Raw genomic sequence first — 16,242 nt, 5'->3', positions numbered from 1 at the left:
GCTGCACGGTCATGGTCATGCTGCACGGTCATGGTCATGCTGCACGGTCATGGTCATGCTGCACGGTCATGGTATAGCATTGTCTGGGCCTGGATTGTCTGGATCTCTGAGTTGGCTGCTTTGCAGTGAATCATTTTCCTTCCTCCCTCTCTTTTCTATCATCCATATCCCTCCTTCCCTCTGTTGATGATGACATTTTGTTTCTTTTCGTTCACATGATCTGCAATCTGCTTGGTTTATTTGTCATTTGGAGTTTCTACGTGTGAACTGTGTCATAAAATAAGAGTACTTTATTAATCCAACAGAGGGGACATTTGTATTGCACCAGCCAATACATACATTACCAATAAATACACCATAAGAAATCACAACAAGGACACACAGACACGAAAAGCAGCATCATCATCTAAAAAAATGGCTACCCCAGGAAATCTTAAGTCTTATTACATACAGCCGGGAAGAACTATTGGATATAAGAGCGACGTCAACGTACCAACATTACGACCAGGAATACGACTTTCCCGAAGCGGATCCTCTGCTTGAACCACCACCCAGGACAATGGATCTCAGAACCGACTCAAAACAACGGCGCTGCAGAAGGAGTGGCGTCTTGGTCAGGCTCTGTAGACGTGCACATCGCCCACCGCTCCCGAGTATACTACTCGCCAATGTCCAGTCTCTTGACAACAAGGTAGACGAATTTCGAGCAAGAGTTGCCTTCCAGAGAGACATCAGAGATTGTAACATTCTCTGTTTCACGGAAACATGGCTCTCTTGGGATATGTTGTCGGGATCGGTTCAGCCACCGGGCTTCTCCATGCATTGCGTTGACAGAGATAAACACCTCTCTGGGAAGAGGAAGGGCGGGTGTGTATGCTTTATGATTAACGACTCATGGAGTAATCATAACAACAGACAGGAACTCAAGTCCTTCTGCTCACCCGACCTAGAATTCCTTGTTATCGTCACAGCTATGTACATTCCCTCTCAAGCAGACACCACAGTGGCCCTCGAGGAACTCCACTGGACTCTGGAAACTGGAAACCATATATCCCTACGCTGCATTTATTGTAGCTGGGGATTTTATCAAAGCATATTTGATAACAAGGCTACCTAAACCTAGAAATGCTGTTAATTGACTACAGCTCAGCATCCAACACCATAGTACACTCCAAGCTCATCATCAAGCTGGAGGCCCTGGGTCTTAACCTTGCCCTGTGCAATTGGGTCCTGGACTTTCTGATGGGCCGTCCCCAGGTGGTGAAGGTAGGAAACAACATCATCACTTCACTGACCCTCAACACTGGGGCCCCACAAGGGTGTGTGCTCAGACCCTCCTGTACCTTTTCACCCATGACTGCGTAGCCATGCATGCCTCCAACTCAATCATCAAGTTTGCAGACGACACAACAGTAGTGGGCTTGATTACCAACAACGACGAGACAGCCTACAGGGAGGAGGTGGGGCAACTCGGAGTGTGGTGTCAGGAAAACAACCTCTCACTCAACGTCAACAAAACAAAGGAGATGATTGTGGACTTCAGGAAACAGCAGAGGGAGCAACCCCCTATCCACATTGAAGGGACAGCAGTGGAGAAGGTGGAAAGTTTTAAGTTCCACTGCGTACACATCACAGACAAACTGAAATGGTCCACCCACACAGACAGTGTGGTGAAGAAGGACCAACAGCGCCTCAGGAGGTTGAAGAAATTTGGCTTGTCACCCAAAATTCTAACATACTTTTACAGATGCACAATTGAGAGCATCCTGTTGGGCTGTATCACAGCCTGGTATGGTGACTGCACCGACCTCAACCAGAAGGCTCTCCATGACCTCCATGACACCTACAGCACCCAATGTCATAGGAAGGCCAAAAAGATCATCAAAGACAACAACCACCCGAGCCACTGCCTGTTCACACCTCTACCATCCAGAAGGTGAGGTCAGTACAGGTGCATTAAAGCTGGGACTGAGAGACTGAAAAACAGCTTCCATCTCAAGGCCATCATCAGACTGCTAATCAGCAATCTAACTCAGAGAGGCTGCTGCCTATACTGAGACCCAATCACCGGCCACTTTAATAAATGGAACAATGACACTTTAAATAATTCCAATTCCACAATAATTCCAAAAATGTTTACATGTCTTACATTACTTATACCCTATGTATTTACTGCATTTTATACCATCTATTACACCTTGCCTATGCTGCTCGGGCCATCCCTCATCCATATATTTACATGTACATATTCTCATTCACCCCTTTAGATTTGTGTGTATTAGGTAGTTGTCGGGGAATTGTTAGATTACTTGTTAGATATTACTGCACTGTCGGAAACTAGAAGCACAAGCTTTTTGCTACACTCGTGTTAACATCTGCTAGCCATGTGTATGTGTCCAGTAACATTTGATTTGATTTTAAAAAACGAAGTGTTCGTGTTTAAAAGCCTCATAGCACATGGTAAAAAGGATCTGCATAAACGTTCTGTTTTGGATCTGGGTAAAATAAATCTGTCTGCCATCGCACAGCGATGTTCTAGGCTGATACTGTGGAGGGGTTGGCTAGTGTTGGCCTCTATACTCCCGAGGTCCGCTTATCCAGGACAGGGTCTAGTTTGTCCTGGTGGGTGCCGATGGGAGATCCAGCCTTCTTGTTGATTTAGTTTAGCCTGTTTGCATCCACCTCAGTGATGTTACCCATTGGAGCATTTTTTCAGCAGACATCAAAGGATCTGAGCTTCCTTAAAAGGAGTAGCTTTTGTTGAGCCTTTTTTTTAAACCACAGAGGTGTTCTCCTTCCACTGCAGCTTATCGTCAATCACCACCCCCAGGTATTTGGTACATGACGCCTTTAACCAGCTCATACGTACACTGCATTTGGAACGTATTCAGACCCCTTGACTTTTTCTGCATCTTGTTACGTTACAGCCTTAATCTAAAATGTATTAAATCGTATCAATCTACACACAATACCCCATGATGACAAAGCAAAAACAGGTTTTTAGAATTTTTTGCAAAAAAAATAAAAAACTGAAATATTATATTTAGTTAAGTATTCACACACTTTACTCAGTACTTTGTTGAAGCACCTTTGGCAGCGATTACAGCCTCAAGTATTCTTGGGTATGACACTACAAGCTTGGCACACCTGTATTTGGGGACTTTTTCCCCTTCCTCTTTGCAGATCCTCTCGAGCTCTGTCAGGTTGGATGGGGGAGCGTCACTGCACAACTATTTTCAGGTCGCTCCAGAGATGTTCGATTGGGTTCAATTCCGGGCTCTGGCTAGGCCACTCAAGGACATTCAGACACTCCTGCGTTATCTAGGCTGTGTGCCCCAGTCTGAGGTCCTGAGCGCTCTCTGGAGCAGGTTTTCATCAAGGATCTCTCTGTACTTTGCTCCATTCATCTTTCCCCTTAATCCTGACTACTCTCACAGTCTCTGCCGATGAAAAACATCCCCACGGCATGATGTTGCCACCACCATGATTCACCGTAGGGATGGTGCAAGGTTTCCTCCAGACGTGACGCTTGGCATTCAGGCCAAAGATTTACATTTGGGTTTCATCAGACCAGAGAATCTTGTTTGAGTCTTTAGGTGCCTTTTGGCAAACTCCAAGCGGGCTGTCATGTGCCTGTTACTAAGGAGTGGCTTACGTCTGGCCACTCTACCATAAAGGCCCGATCGGTGAAGCGCTGCAGAGATGGTTGTCCTTTATTTATTTGTCTAAAAACCTGTTTTCGCTTCATCATTATAGGGTATTGTGTGTAGATTTTAGAATAAGGCTGTAACATAACAAAATGTGAAAAAAGTCAAGGGGTCTGAATACTTTCCGAATGCACTGCATGTGTTTATGTGTGTGTGTGTGTTACTGACCCTCTCTCTCATCTCTCTCCCCTTTATCTTTAGTCCCTCAGGGAGTGATCCGGAACGGAGCCAGGATGATGAGTCAGGGCCTTTACCCAGGAATACGACCACTGCCCATCAACCCCTTAGAGAGCAGGACAGCCGCAGTCAGGTTGGTATACCTGCCATAGAGAGAGACACACATATATGCACACACACTCACACAGGTCTGTGCACACAGTCACACACACACACACAGTCATGCAAGGGATGGCGTGGAAGCGTTAGGGACAGACATTTAGGAGGGGTGAAAGCTGCATGTTCAGACAGGACACACACATGCTCGTATGCTATTATACACTCTCACACACGGAATGTTCTGGCCTGAGGCGGTGACAGCCTCACGTGGAAACACAGTGATTCCAGCTGAGCTCTGTCTCGCTCGGTGTTATAGATCAAACTGTATTCTGGGATAAGTGGTAGGTAGGGACACAACTGACAGCTGCACACAAACGATAACATTATAGCTCAGCATTTCGCTACACCCGCAATAGCATCTGTTAAATATGTGTATGTGACCGATACAATTTGATTTGAAAAACTGTAGTTTGACGTCGTATGAACACACAGAGAGGCAGAATCCACACATAAACAGGTGCCTTTCACCCATCCGTTCTTTGTGTCTCTCACGCAGGCACACAGACGAACACACTCAGTCAGAGCAGAGAGAGAGAGGGTGAGTGAGTGACTGACTGACATGAATAATAGGTAGGATTTGTCTTAGACTGCTGTGCTCCTCCTATAATTCATGAGGTTTAAATGCACAGTGCAGCCAGGATGGACGGAGACACTCCGAGCTGGGCTTTTAACAACATGCAGACTTGCCAGAGTTAGTTGGGAAGCTGCATGACATGACGCAGAGTGACGGAGGGAACATCTTTGACTTAACTTCGCTGGTTGGGCTGTAATAGCTATAGGAGGATGGAAAAGCTTCAATGGATCGTTGACTTTTGTTGAAGTTTTAGTTCATTTTCAACATACCTATTCCTTTTATAGGAAAGAACGGAATAGCCTAAATAAAAAAACAGTATGATAACTTTTATAATAACTAATGACACCCCTTCCCTGTTAACCCCCCTCGGCGCACTAGCACACAGTACTCATACAATAGTTATAACACTTCATAAAGTTGTTATGACACCAACAAAGTGACATGACATTATGATGATCACCAATGTAGGATATGTAGTGCTATCAGCCAGCTACACCACTGAATTGAATTGAATTAAAGTGAATCGACTCAAATCAAATGTTACTTCATTAGTCCCGAGACGGTGATTGATTTGTCACAGGTTTTTATTTTGAATTCACAGCTGTTCAAAAAATGTATAGCAAATAGAGTGACTTTGCATTACACGATTCCCACATCTACCTGATGGCAGAGTGTAGGGTTAAATCCATTAGAATAATCATCCACGTAGCATTAGCTCTTTAGCTCTGTACTCCGGTCTCTGAAGTGGCCACTCGGAGATGAGCCCAGTCTAATTGAATTAGCTGATGACTCGCTGATTAGCGGTCACAGCTAGCATTGCTCTGTGTGTCTGATGTACTCACTGAAGTGTGTGTCTGTGTGTCTGTGTGTCTGTGTGTGTGTGTGTGTGTGTGTGTGTGTGTGTGTGTGTAAACATGCTACCAACATAAGTCAAACGCAGGGAGCTGTGAAGTGTGTCTAATGTTGACATCAGTGTATCTGTCATGTCTACGGTCGGCTTCAGTGTATGTGTGTGTACATACTGTGTGCATGTATTTATGTGCATTTCATCTCTCTCTCTCTCCAGATCTGTCCTATCCGGAGGCTATCGGAAGCATAGCATCAGCCATCCCGCCTGCGACTCCCCATTGGTCAGCAGCGACCCCAAGGAGGACCACACTTACAGCACCAACCAATCGGATGACGGCAGCGACTACACTAGCGACTCCAGTCTCCGCAGCAACGGCCCCGTCGCCCGGGATGTCGCCAACGATTCAGACTTCGACGACGAGGATGATGAAGATGACAAGAGCAAGATTCAGCTGGAGATCAAGAAGGAAGAGCCACGCGATTGGCCCATAGACACGATAGACTCTGCCCTTTCCAGCCAGCAGCACAACAAGAAGCGGCATCACTTCCTGAAAGCCAAGCAGCGGATGGGTGTGGCTAGTGATACGCTCCCGCTGAAAAAACGGCGCACGGAAAAGCCGCCGGAGAGCGATGACGAGGAGATGAAGGAGGCAGCGGGTTCGCTGCTCCACCTGGCGGGCGTCCGCGCCTGCTTGAACAATATCACTAACAGAACCGCCAAGGGCCAGAAAGAGCAGAAAGAACCCACGAAAAACTGACCCATGCGACTTGAAAGAGAGACTTAGCTGAGAGAGTGAAGATTTTCAAAGAAAAAAAAGGAGAGCGAGAGAGAACGGAAATACAAAACATCACTTTTAATATAGAAATGTATGCTTTCTTTTTTTCAGGATATCAGGTGAATTCTGAATGATTTGTGGCAATATAAAAAAACAATCACTTTGTTTTCCTGTATTTAAAGTTACTGTTTATAGGGTTGATTTTCTTTTCTTTACATTTTTCTTAATTATTTTTTATTTGTTTAAAGGAGATTAAAGCCATAGATGAACCTTTTTCTGATATTCAGCTAAGTTCGCAGGTTTCCGTTGGCTGAAAGTAAAGTGAGCGAGAGAAAAAAAGAAGCTTTTTGAAAAACTGCCCCATCGTGGATTGGCTTGGATGTGTGAATAGGAGATCACCTTGTTAATGTCAAAATGTGCCCAATCTGCAGCTATTGCCCTTTACAGTCTCATCAGATGCAGCTAACACTAAGTACATTTCTACAGGCTCATAACTTGTTACTTCAGTAGAATTTACAGGTAAAACGTTATTATGAGGTGCTTATCACGGACTATTTTGTTTTTACAGTGATATACATCATTCAAATGAAATAAAGTTAGTATTCAGGGTCAGATCTTAACCATTGATGTCTATGGGCTGCATATTTCAGTTAGGATGTGACCATATACATAAACGTCACAATAACCAAGCACAAATCCACATGCTATACTGGCTAAAGCAATGTTTATATTAGTTAACTATTCCACTGAAGTAACACAGGTATATGCTGAGTGCCACAGATAAACATTGTTTGGCAAACTATCCCCTGTGTTGGGTACAAAACTTTCAAAAACAATGGCATTCTAATTTGCCTTGGAACTTCCGGTGCTAAAAAGGCGGCTATAAAAAAATATATATATGAAACCAAGTTTGCCAGCTCTGTCTTGTCTGTGTGCAAGGAAGCTGCCACAGAAAAAATGTTCCATGAAATTCTGGGAAATTGTTAGCTTTAGTGACTATTAGCCTAGCCAACCCCATAGAAGAGACACTCATCAGTAGCGTAGCCAAGCTCATAGAAGTAACACTAGGTAGTCAGTTTATGTGTGTCAGTGTTGGGACAGTGCCAAAGAGAAACTCTTGGTCAGCCCAGTGATGATGGTAGCACTTCCTTAGCTAACTGTCCTTCTGACCGCTAATCACATTTAGCCACCAGCGCTAGCTAGCGTGCCAATGCGGAGGGGACAGTTATGTTTTCACCTTAATGGTTGACTGTGGGACTGTAGTGGGATGAAGGACTCTGGTACAAGTTAGATGTAGGAAAGGCTTAGTTTTTTGACAGGGTGTTCTCTAAATGTAAACTAATTTAGTTCTCTAAAAGCCATAAGCTAATAGTCTAGCAAGCGCTTATCGGAGAGGGAAATAACTGACAATATGTCAAGATAACCTCAAAACTGCCTGTGTCCTTTTATGAAAGCAATCAACGTGAATCATTGAGTTATAATCCAGTGACATGATGTAGTGATATTTTTCCTGTGGCACAAACACCTGAATACCTTCATTGGTTGAAAAGGAAATGATGCTATGGAACCTGCCAATTATATTTTGTGTGAGAAGAATAATGATATGACTGTGGAGTTGTTAATTTTTTTTTTTTTTTTTTTTTTTTTTTTTTTGTGTGTGTTTACTTACCCACTCTCATGACGTAATAAAGCAATTTCATCCAGTCAGGATAACACTGTATAAAAAGTTAAACTAGATTTTGATTTTCTTTTGAAGCAATGTAGCCAGCAGGATTTTTCCAAATCGTGTTGCATGGGTTCTGTAAAGAAAAAGAGAAAAAACTGTTTTCTATTCAGACAAAGTTCATGTTAGGTAAATAATGTATTTAGCATGAAGCATGAATTATTTTCATATAAGTATCCTAGCGAACAAAAAGGTTCTGCCTCGAGGTTCTGCGCCCATAGGTGTGGAATCCTTCTCTGTTGTTTTGTCTTTTTCTTTTTGACTTGATGATTTGTTTCCTGTCGTCCTTACTCATCTTTGTTTTAACAGTGGGCTTTGAAAAAATACAGTAATAACATCTTGTTCAGGGACAAAAAGACGGTCTGTGGGGCAAATCTCTTTCTGCAATATGAGGATAACTCGCTCCACCCGTGGATACAGGGCTAGATAGCAACTCCCTTCATCCATAGTTGACAAAACCAGAATGTCCCAGTGTTTGTATGTAGTCGCTAGATGGCCATGCTAGAAAAGACAACATTTTAAAAACTTCTTGGCATGAAGATCAGTTATTTGTGGACTGAAAGCACCAAACTTTCAGCGTACCTCTGTCCTCTCCAGCATGGCCGTATAGTGACCACTGTGTCTGATGGATTCTCCCTGATGGCTGAATGTTGGAGCCCATGTGATAAAAGAGAGGTTAGGTAGTGAGTGTCAGTCTTCTGTTCCCCATACCCCCCCCCTTCTCTGTGCCTGTTCTTCCATCACCTCTTTATTTTCTAAGGTTTTAGCCGTCTTTGATATTTCAGGGTCTTCCATTTTTCAATGACACACAAGTTTAACCGAGTAAGTGTTTTTATGTTGCTGTTGTTTTGGGTTTATTTTGTGTCCCTCGCTGTGTTTTTGCCATTTCTACTCTAGCAACTCTTCAGGTCTTGTTGTCAGTATTATTAGGCAGGCTACCATAGACTCGTTGCACATGAAAGTAACACAAAGTAAATGGCACAGTACGATGGCAAGATGAATACAAACTCTATAGTGCATATTTTCACATTATCTCGCCAGATTGCACTAAGATATTAAAATAAAGATATTGTCTAAGTTCAGTGCCAAAGCCTGTAATAATTCCTTATCTACCTGAAATAGAGGACACACATATTTGATCTGTATGTCAAGACAAAAAATGACCAGTGAGCTGTAGCATTTCTATCAGATACCCTTTCTGCGTTATGTGCTACTGGTTTTTGTTGAAACTTACCACATTACTTGGAATTTTTTTGTGCTACCGATCATTGCTCATTGGGATGATTTTCATTTATTAGTTGAATATAACACCCAATATCTCGTAGTGCACGACTCTTGACCAGAGCTAACCCAGAGCTAACTAACCCAATGTGGCTCTGGTCAAAAGTAGAGCGCTATATTGGAAATAAGGTATCATTTGAAGGAGCCCTTATTTGCCCTGGATTAAGATGAGGTGATGAGCTTCTGTCGACTAGACTGCTTTCGTGTGTCAATCAATGTATCTTCAACTGATAAATATGATATGATTTATTCCCATTGTTTGTTACGTTATCCTTTGAGGAATACTGCCGTCCTTGGACGGTAACAGTCACTCGATAACTCGTCCTCCAATCACAATCCTTCAGGTGCCACAATGTCGGAGGAGGACGACGTGTTCTCAAAATATTGAATATGAATTATTATTAATGAACTGTCAAAATTAGCCTGGCAAATAATGATATATTGATGAATCAAAAAAAAGTGTTTATTTGTTTCATTGTGTTTTTTGTTGATATTTTGTTTGGTTTCTGTCTGTTCAACTGCCATTTTTCAGTTTATTGTTTTGGAGGGGTTTTCTGAGGAGGAGGAGAAGAAAGAGCAGTGGATCGTCAGTTTCAAGTTATTTGTAGTACACTTCACCTTGTAATCATGGAAACTGCATGGTACCTTATGGCATTTATGGCACAAATTCCAATAGAATCGGCTACTATTTGGTCTCGAAGGATCCGTAGTTGTGCTAATCGCTGAAACGACTGCCAGCAATTTCGTTATAACACTATTATTGGTAACAAAGAAACAAAATACCAAGAAGTCACCATGTAGTTTCTATGTAAATAACAGGCAGGTGGTGTTCTGTAAAAACATGCTACCGATCATTTCTGTGTCCTGTTTTTGAACCATGTAGTCTTGATGGCATGACCTTACAGCTGATCTGTTAATATGGAGACCGACCTCCGGAGGTGCGCTCTGTATTTCCTTGACGTGTATTCACATTGCCAAAGACCAACTATTTCATCAATTCATGTAAATATCACCTTGTCCATTACTATGACGAAAGTATGTTTGTTTAAAAAAAAAAGGTTTTGTTTTTCCGAAGAAAACAAAAAGCTAACATAAAGTTTCTGTGTTGTATTGTCTTCCAGTTGCAATAAAAGAAAACCGCATTGCAAAAAGTTACTCCTGTGATCATGTTTCTTCACTGTTCCAGTGTCTATGCGGCTTCACACTTTTCAGTGTTAAATTGACATTGTAAAGCATGATTATTTGCATAATTCCCAGTGTGCTTTGCCTTTTGATTGAATTGTAGATGCCACCCATGACTGTATTTGTTAGTGACATATGTTCATACAAATCTTTACACATGTTAGGTTTGCTGAAAATAAATGCAGTTGACAGTGAGAGGACATTTCTTTTTTTGCTAAGTTTACATGGATGTTGCATTTATTCATTTCCAGTCCTATGGCGTTCACCAAGTGTGAGCCTACGCGAATATGATATCATTAAGATACATTATTTAAGACGATACAATAAATACAGTCAGTGGCGGTCAGGACAGGTGGGGCAGAGCAATTTATATATAAACTCAGCAAAAAAAAGAAAAAGTACTGTCACTGTCAACTGTGTTTATTTCCAGCAAAATTAACATGTGTAAATATTTGTATGAACATAACAAAATTCAACAACTGAGACATAAACTGAAGAAGTTCCACAGACATGTGACTAACAGAAATGGAATAATGTGTCCCTGAACAAAGGGGGGTCAAAATCAAAACTAAAAGTCAGTATCTGGTGTGGCCACCAGCTACACTAAATACTGCAGTGCATCTCCACCTCATGGACTGCACCAGATTTGCCAGTTCTTGCTGTGAGATGTTACCCCACTCTTCCACCAAGGCACCTGCAAGTTTCCAGACATTTCTGGGGGGAATGGCCCTTGCCCTCACCCTCCGATCCAACAGGTCCCAGACGTGCTCAATGGAATTGAGATCCGGGCTTTTCGCTGGCCATGGCAGAACACTGACATTCCTGTCTTGCAGGAAACCACGCATGTAACGAGCAGTATGGCTGGTGGCATTGTCATGCTGTAGGGTCATGTCAGGATGAGCCTGCAGGAAGGGTACTACATAAGGGAGGAAGATGTCTTCCCTGTAACGCACAGCGTTGAGATTGCCTGCAATGACAACAAGCTCAGTCCGATGATGCTGTGACACGCCGCCCCAGACCATGACGGACCCTCCACCTCCATATCGATCCCGCTCCAGAGTACAGGCCTCGGAGTAACGCACATTCCTTCGACGATAAACGCAAATCCGACCATCACCCCTGATGAGACAAAACCGCGACTCATCAGTGAAGAGCACTTTTTGCCAGTCCTGGCTGGTCCAGCGACAGTGATGTCTGGTGAGGACCTGCCTTACAACAGGCCAACAAGCCCTCAGTTCAGCCTCTCTCAGCTTATTGCGGACAGTCTGAGCACTGATGGAGGTATTGTGCGTTCCTGGTGTAACTCGGGCAGTTGTTGTTGCCATCCTGTACCTGTCCCGCAGTTGTGATGTTCGGCTGTACCGATCCTGTGCAGGTGTTGTTACATGTGGTCTGCCACTGCGAGGACGATCAGCTGTCCGTCCCGTCTCCCTGTAGCACTGTCTTAGGCATCTCACAGTACAGACATTGCAAATTATTGCCCTGGACACATCTACAATCCTCATGCCTCCTTGCAGCACGCCTAAGGCATGTTCACGCAGATGAGCGGGGACCCTGGGCATCTTTCTTTCATTTTTTTCAGAGTCAGTAGAAAGGCCTCTTTAGTGTCCTAAGTTTTCATAACTGTGACATTAATTGCCTACCGTCTGTAAGCTGTTAGTGCCTTAACGACCGTTCCACTGGTGCATGTTCATGAATTGTTTATGGTTCATTGAACAAGCATGGGAAACAGTGTTTAAACCCTTTACAATGAAGATCTGTGAAGTTATTTAGATTTTTACAAATTATCTTTGAAAGACAGGGTCCTGAAAATGTGATGTTTCTTTTTTTGCTGAGTTTATATAATTGTTTGGCTGTGTGCTTATGGTCATTGTCCTGTTGGAAGGTGAACCTTCGGCCCAATCTGGTCATTGTCCTGTTGGAAGGTGAACCTTCCAGCTATAGGGAAGAGTCTTGGTGGTTCCAAACTTCTTCCATTTAAGAATGATTGATGCCACTGTGTTCTTGGGGACCTTCAATGCTGCAGGAATGTTTTGGCATCCTTCCCCAGATCTGTGCCTCGACACAATCCTGTCTCAGAGCACTACGGACAATTCCTTTGACCTTATGGCTTGGTTTTTGCTCTGACACGCACTATCAACTGTGGGACCTTATGTAGACAGGTGTGCACTTTTCCAAATCATGTCCAATCAATTGAATTTACCACAGGTGGACTACAATCAAGTTGTCGAAACATCTCAAGGATGATAAATTTAAACAGGATGCACCTGAGCTCAATTTCGAGTCCCATAGCAAAGGGTCTGAATACTTATGTAAATAAGGTATTCATGTTTACTTGTTTGTAATACATTTGCTAAAATTGTTTTCACTTTGTCATTCTGAGGTATTGTCTGAATACTTTCTAAATCACTGTTTAGGCCTTATTTTGAGGGCCTAGTTTACCCCTATAAAGTGGCCTGAAATTAATGATTTTACAGGCCACATGAGGCCTGCAAGTCACATGCTGGCTTGCAAAGTGATGTGTAATTCCTATTGAAATCCAACCAGAGTTGGGATATCCAACATTTGGCATTTTTATTCACCTGCATTCATGATTGTCTACCAGGGTTGGGAAGGCTAAGATTTTAGACTACCTAAAGCATCTATACTGGATGTAATGGGTGCAATAAGTCCAAGTAACAGAATAATTTATGTTAATTATATTTGAGTAGCATAAGATTAATTAATCAATCAATGTACATGCAAAACAGATTTTGAAACAAACAATTTTAAAAAATCTACCTGCAATAGAGAATGATGGGAAATATGATAGTTGTCCTTTTGGTTCAAGTCTGGTTTTTAACACTGCCGTTCTTTTACACCAATGATTGTTAATTTAACACTTACAGAGTTCACTTAACTCCTGGATAAACTCTACAGTAATAATGGCAAAAACACAGCGAGAGACATAAAATAAACCCAAAACAGCGTCATGAAAACACTTCCTCTGAAAAACTCTTGCATCATCAATCAACACTAGGTAACACTGGCCAATTGGCTGTGCCTTTATGTGTTTTCCACCCTTCAGTCCTACATTTTAGTGTCAGTTTCCCAGACTGTGGAAAGAGAAGATGGGAAGAGGAAAGAAGAATAAGGACAGGAGGAAGAGGAAGGGAGAGATAAGAGGTGAAGGGGGTGGTATGTACTCATTGTCTGATACACTGGGTATCACACAGTGTGCTATGGACCCGTTCCTGTAGAGGAAGAGAGGGAAAGGACAGGGAGGGAAGAGGAGAACAAGAGTATGCTTCTCTGTGTACACATGTTTTGAGACACAGTGCGTCTCTCACACTGTGTGACATGTTTTCTCCAGCCCCATAACTCACAGCCTGTTTGTGTTGCACTGCACACTGTGGACACACTAATTACAGACCAACAGTCCTAATCATAGACCACTATAAATCTCTCTCTCTCTCTCTCTCTCTCTCTCTCTCACTCTCTTCCTCTCGCACACTTTCTCTCCTTTTCTCTCACTTTCTCTCCCTCTCTTACCCATGCGCCACACCCTCTACCAACCTCCATTTTTATGCAACAGCAGCAATAAACGAAGGAAAGAAAGTGCATTTAACCAGTCGCTGTTCTACCACTCTCTAATATTTGGCTCCATGCATGGTCCTCCACCATGGTAGCCCGACCTATCATCCAACCTGGTTGTTGACTGTTTGTTCTGTCTGCTGTGCTCTTTTTACACAACACGTGTGGGAAAAATCGATATAAATGCTCATGTTAAACAAGTAAACTTCTCATTGAGAATTCATTTTTATTTTACAATAGCAACCTAGCAGTACAATAGACCTGCAAACAGAATATTTGGAATATGCCATTCATGTTTTTTTGTTAAGTGATCATCTGTCCACTTTCTGACAGTCAACCTCTGTGTCCAAAATCGCACCCTATTCCCTTTGTACTGCACTACTTTTGACCAGGCCCCTATGTGGCTAACCAAATGAGGCTCTGGTGAAAAGCAGTGCACTATACACTGAATAGGGTGTGATTTCAGTATTCCAGACGAGCCGCTGACCAGTGTAATACTTCCTGCATGGTGATGTCATCCCATAGGCCCTGTCCTTCCCGAGAACGCTTGATTGGACATAGGTCACCGCCACCGACCTGCTACCTGACACCAGTCCAATCGCTAATGACGTGTTGCTTGACTTTGATGACGGGGAAAGACACAAGAGGTGGCGATCATTTGGGCTTATGTCTTACTTTCTTCCTGGTGCTCTGCTTGGCCTGGCTCTGCTCAGTTGTCATGGATACAAAACACTCGTTTCTGAGAAGGGTGGGGAAAGGTGACAACTGGTGAACATTACTCAAACGCTCAGCTATCACTGTTAACTCCTACCTGAAATGCCATGTTGACATTAAAGGGGTATGTTATGGTTTGAGTTAGTATCATCTCAGATGTCGTCTTTATTGCTGCTCCCTACACAGATGAGGATGGGGTTTTAAGTGGATACGTGTGTCTGTGTGTGCGCACGTGTGTGTGTGTGTGTGTGTGTGTGTGTGTGTGTGTGTGTGTGTGTGTGTGTGTGTGTGTGTGTGTGTGTGTGTGTGTGATGCCAGATGTTTCATTGTTCACACCAACACCCCACAATCCTTCACTACTGAGAACCCACACGGGAATCACCCCACTGCTTTCTCCCGTTGTTGCCAAGGTAGCATAGAAATGGAGGTGTTCATTACATCAACGAATCAATAACCCCCCTCAGATAGAAACACATACACACCCCAATCCGCAGACACCAGATAATAACCTGACAAATCCGTGCCCGTCCCCCTAATGCGTCCCAGGGTCCCTGTAACTCAGACACAAATACAGCAGCATTACATGAAAGCCCCAGTATTAGGCTGCCTGTGTTTGAATACATTTGCAAGTCTCCCTATCTGTGGGAAGAGGGCTTGATTTGCATGGGGCTGCAGGCTAGGGGGATTTGAGAAAAGATTGAAGGCTTTGGTGGCAGCCTTGAGGAACGTGCCATGACTTCATGTAAGGACACCGACTGGAGTCTGGGAGGGAAGGGAGGGTGTGTAATGGATGCTTCAGTACTGGCACTGTGTCACTGTAACTAGACAAGAGGCTTGTAGTGCAAAACAGGGGTGGGCAACTCTGGTCCTGGGGGGCTAAAGAAGGTACTGGCTTTTGTTTCAATAAATCAAAGTGTCATGGTCTTCACTTCGGGTGTGTTAGAGCAAGGCCTGCATACAAAAGCCTGAATACATTGAGCTGTGACTCCAGTGTACCCCTAAGGTTGTAAAAAGACAGTTGGTGTCTTCACATTGTGCCCTAAAAACATCACAAAACACTATCTATGTTTGTTTACAGTTTGTTTTCACTGCCATGGCCTGGCCCTGAAAGCTTTTCTGTTTGTGTGTGCGCGCTTGTGTGTGTGCGAGTGTGGTGCTTGCATCTGTGTGTCTGTGCATGTGTGTCTGTACTTGCCTGTGTGTGTGGGTGTGTATGGTGTGAATCACGTTGAGGAATGTGACTGCATGGAGACAGAAGGTAATGAAGCTGGCATTCCATGCAGCCACTGCTGACAAAGCACCTGCAAATGCCAACCTATGTTACTCCCATTCCCTCGCTCTCTCTCTCTCTCTCTCTCTCTCTCTCTTCCTCTCTTTGCCTCGCTCTTTCTTCTCTCTCTCTTTCTCTTTCTCTCTCTCTTGCTCTCTGTCTCTCTCCCCCTCCATTACAAATGAGGCTGCAGTAAAGTTAATGTTCTGTGTCGGAGCGTCTAACTGCAGGTAACCCACTTAGCTTTCCGCTGAGCT

The 16,242-nt window shown here is 43.4% G+C and overlaps 1 protein-coding gene across 6 annotated transcripts in view; it reads left to right on the top strand.

Moving 5' to 3' along the window:
• foxn3 (forkhead box N3) overlaps positions 1-10,401 on the top strand; it is a 117,117-nt gene extending 106,716 nt beyond the window's left edge. For 5 of the 6 annotated variants that reach the window (XM_042329815.1, XM_042329818.1, XM_042329817.1 and 2 more), the window contains exons 5-7: positions 3,909-4,017; positions 4,540-4,581; positions 5,684-10,401. In XM_042329815.1, the coding sequence (XP_042185749.1) occupies positions 3,909-4,017; positions 4,540-4,581; positions 5,684-6,224 (692 nt within the window). In that variant the 3' untranslated portion in view covers positions 6,225-10,401. The remainder of the gene's footprint in view (positions 1-3,908; positions 4,018-4,539; positions 4,582-5,683) is intronic. The other variant, XM_042329819.1, reaches the window with a different exon arrangement.
• Positions 10,402-16,242: the final 5,841 nt, after the last annotated feature.

This window comes from Oncorhynchus tshawytscha, linkage group LG11 (assembly GCF_018296145.1).
Source record: "Oncorhynchus tshawytscha isolate Ot180627B linkage group LG11, Otsh_v2.0, whole genome shotgun sequence".
NCBI classification, from domain to species: domain Eukaryota; kingdom Metazoa; phylum Chordata; class Actinopteri; order Salmoniformes; family Salmonidae; genus Oncorhynchus; species Oncorhynchus tshawytscha.
Note: the sequence above shows the minus strand (reverse complement) of the source record. Positions and strands in the feature narration are given on the sequence as shown.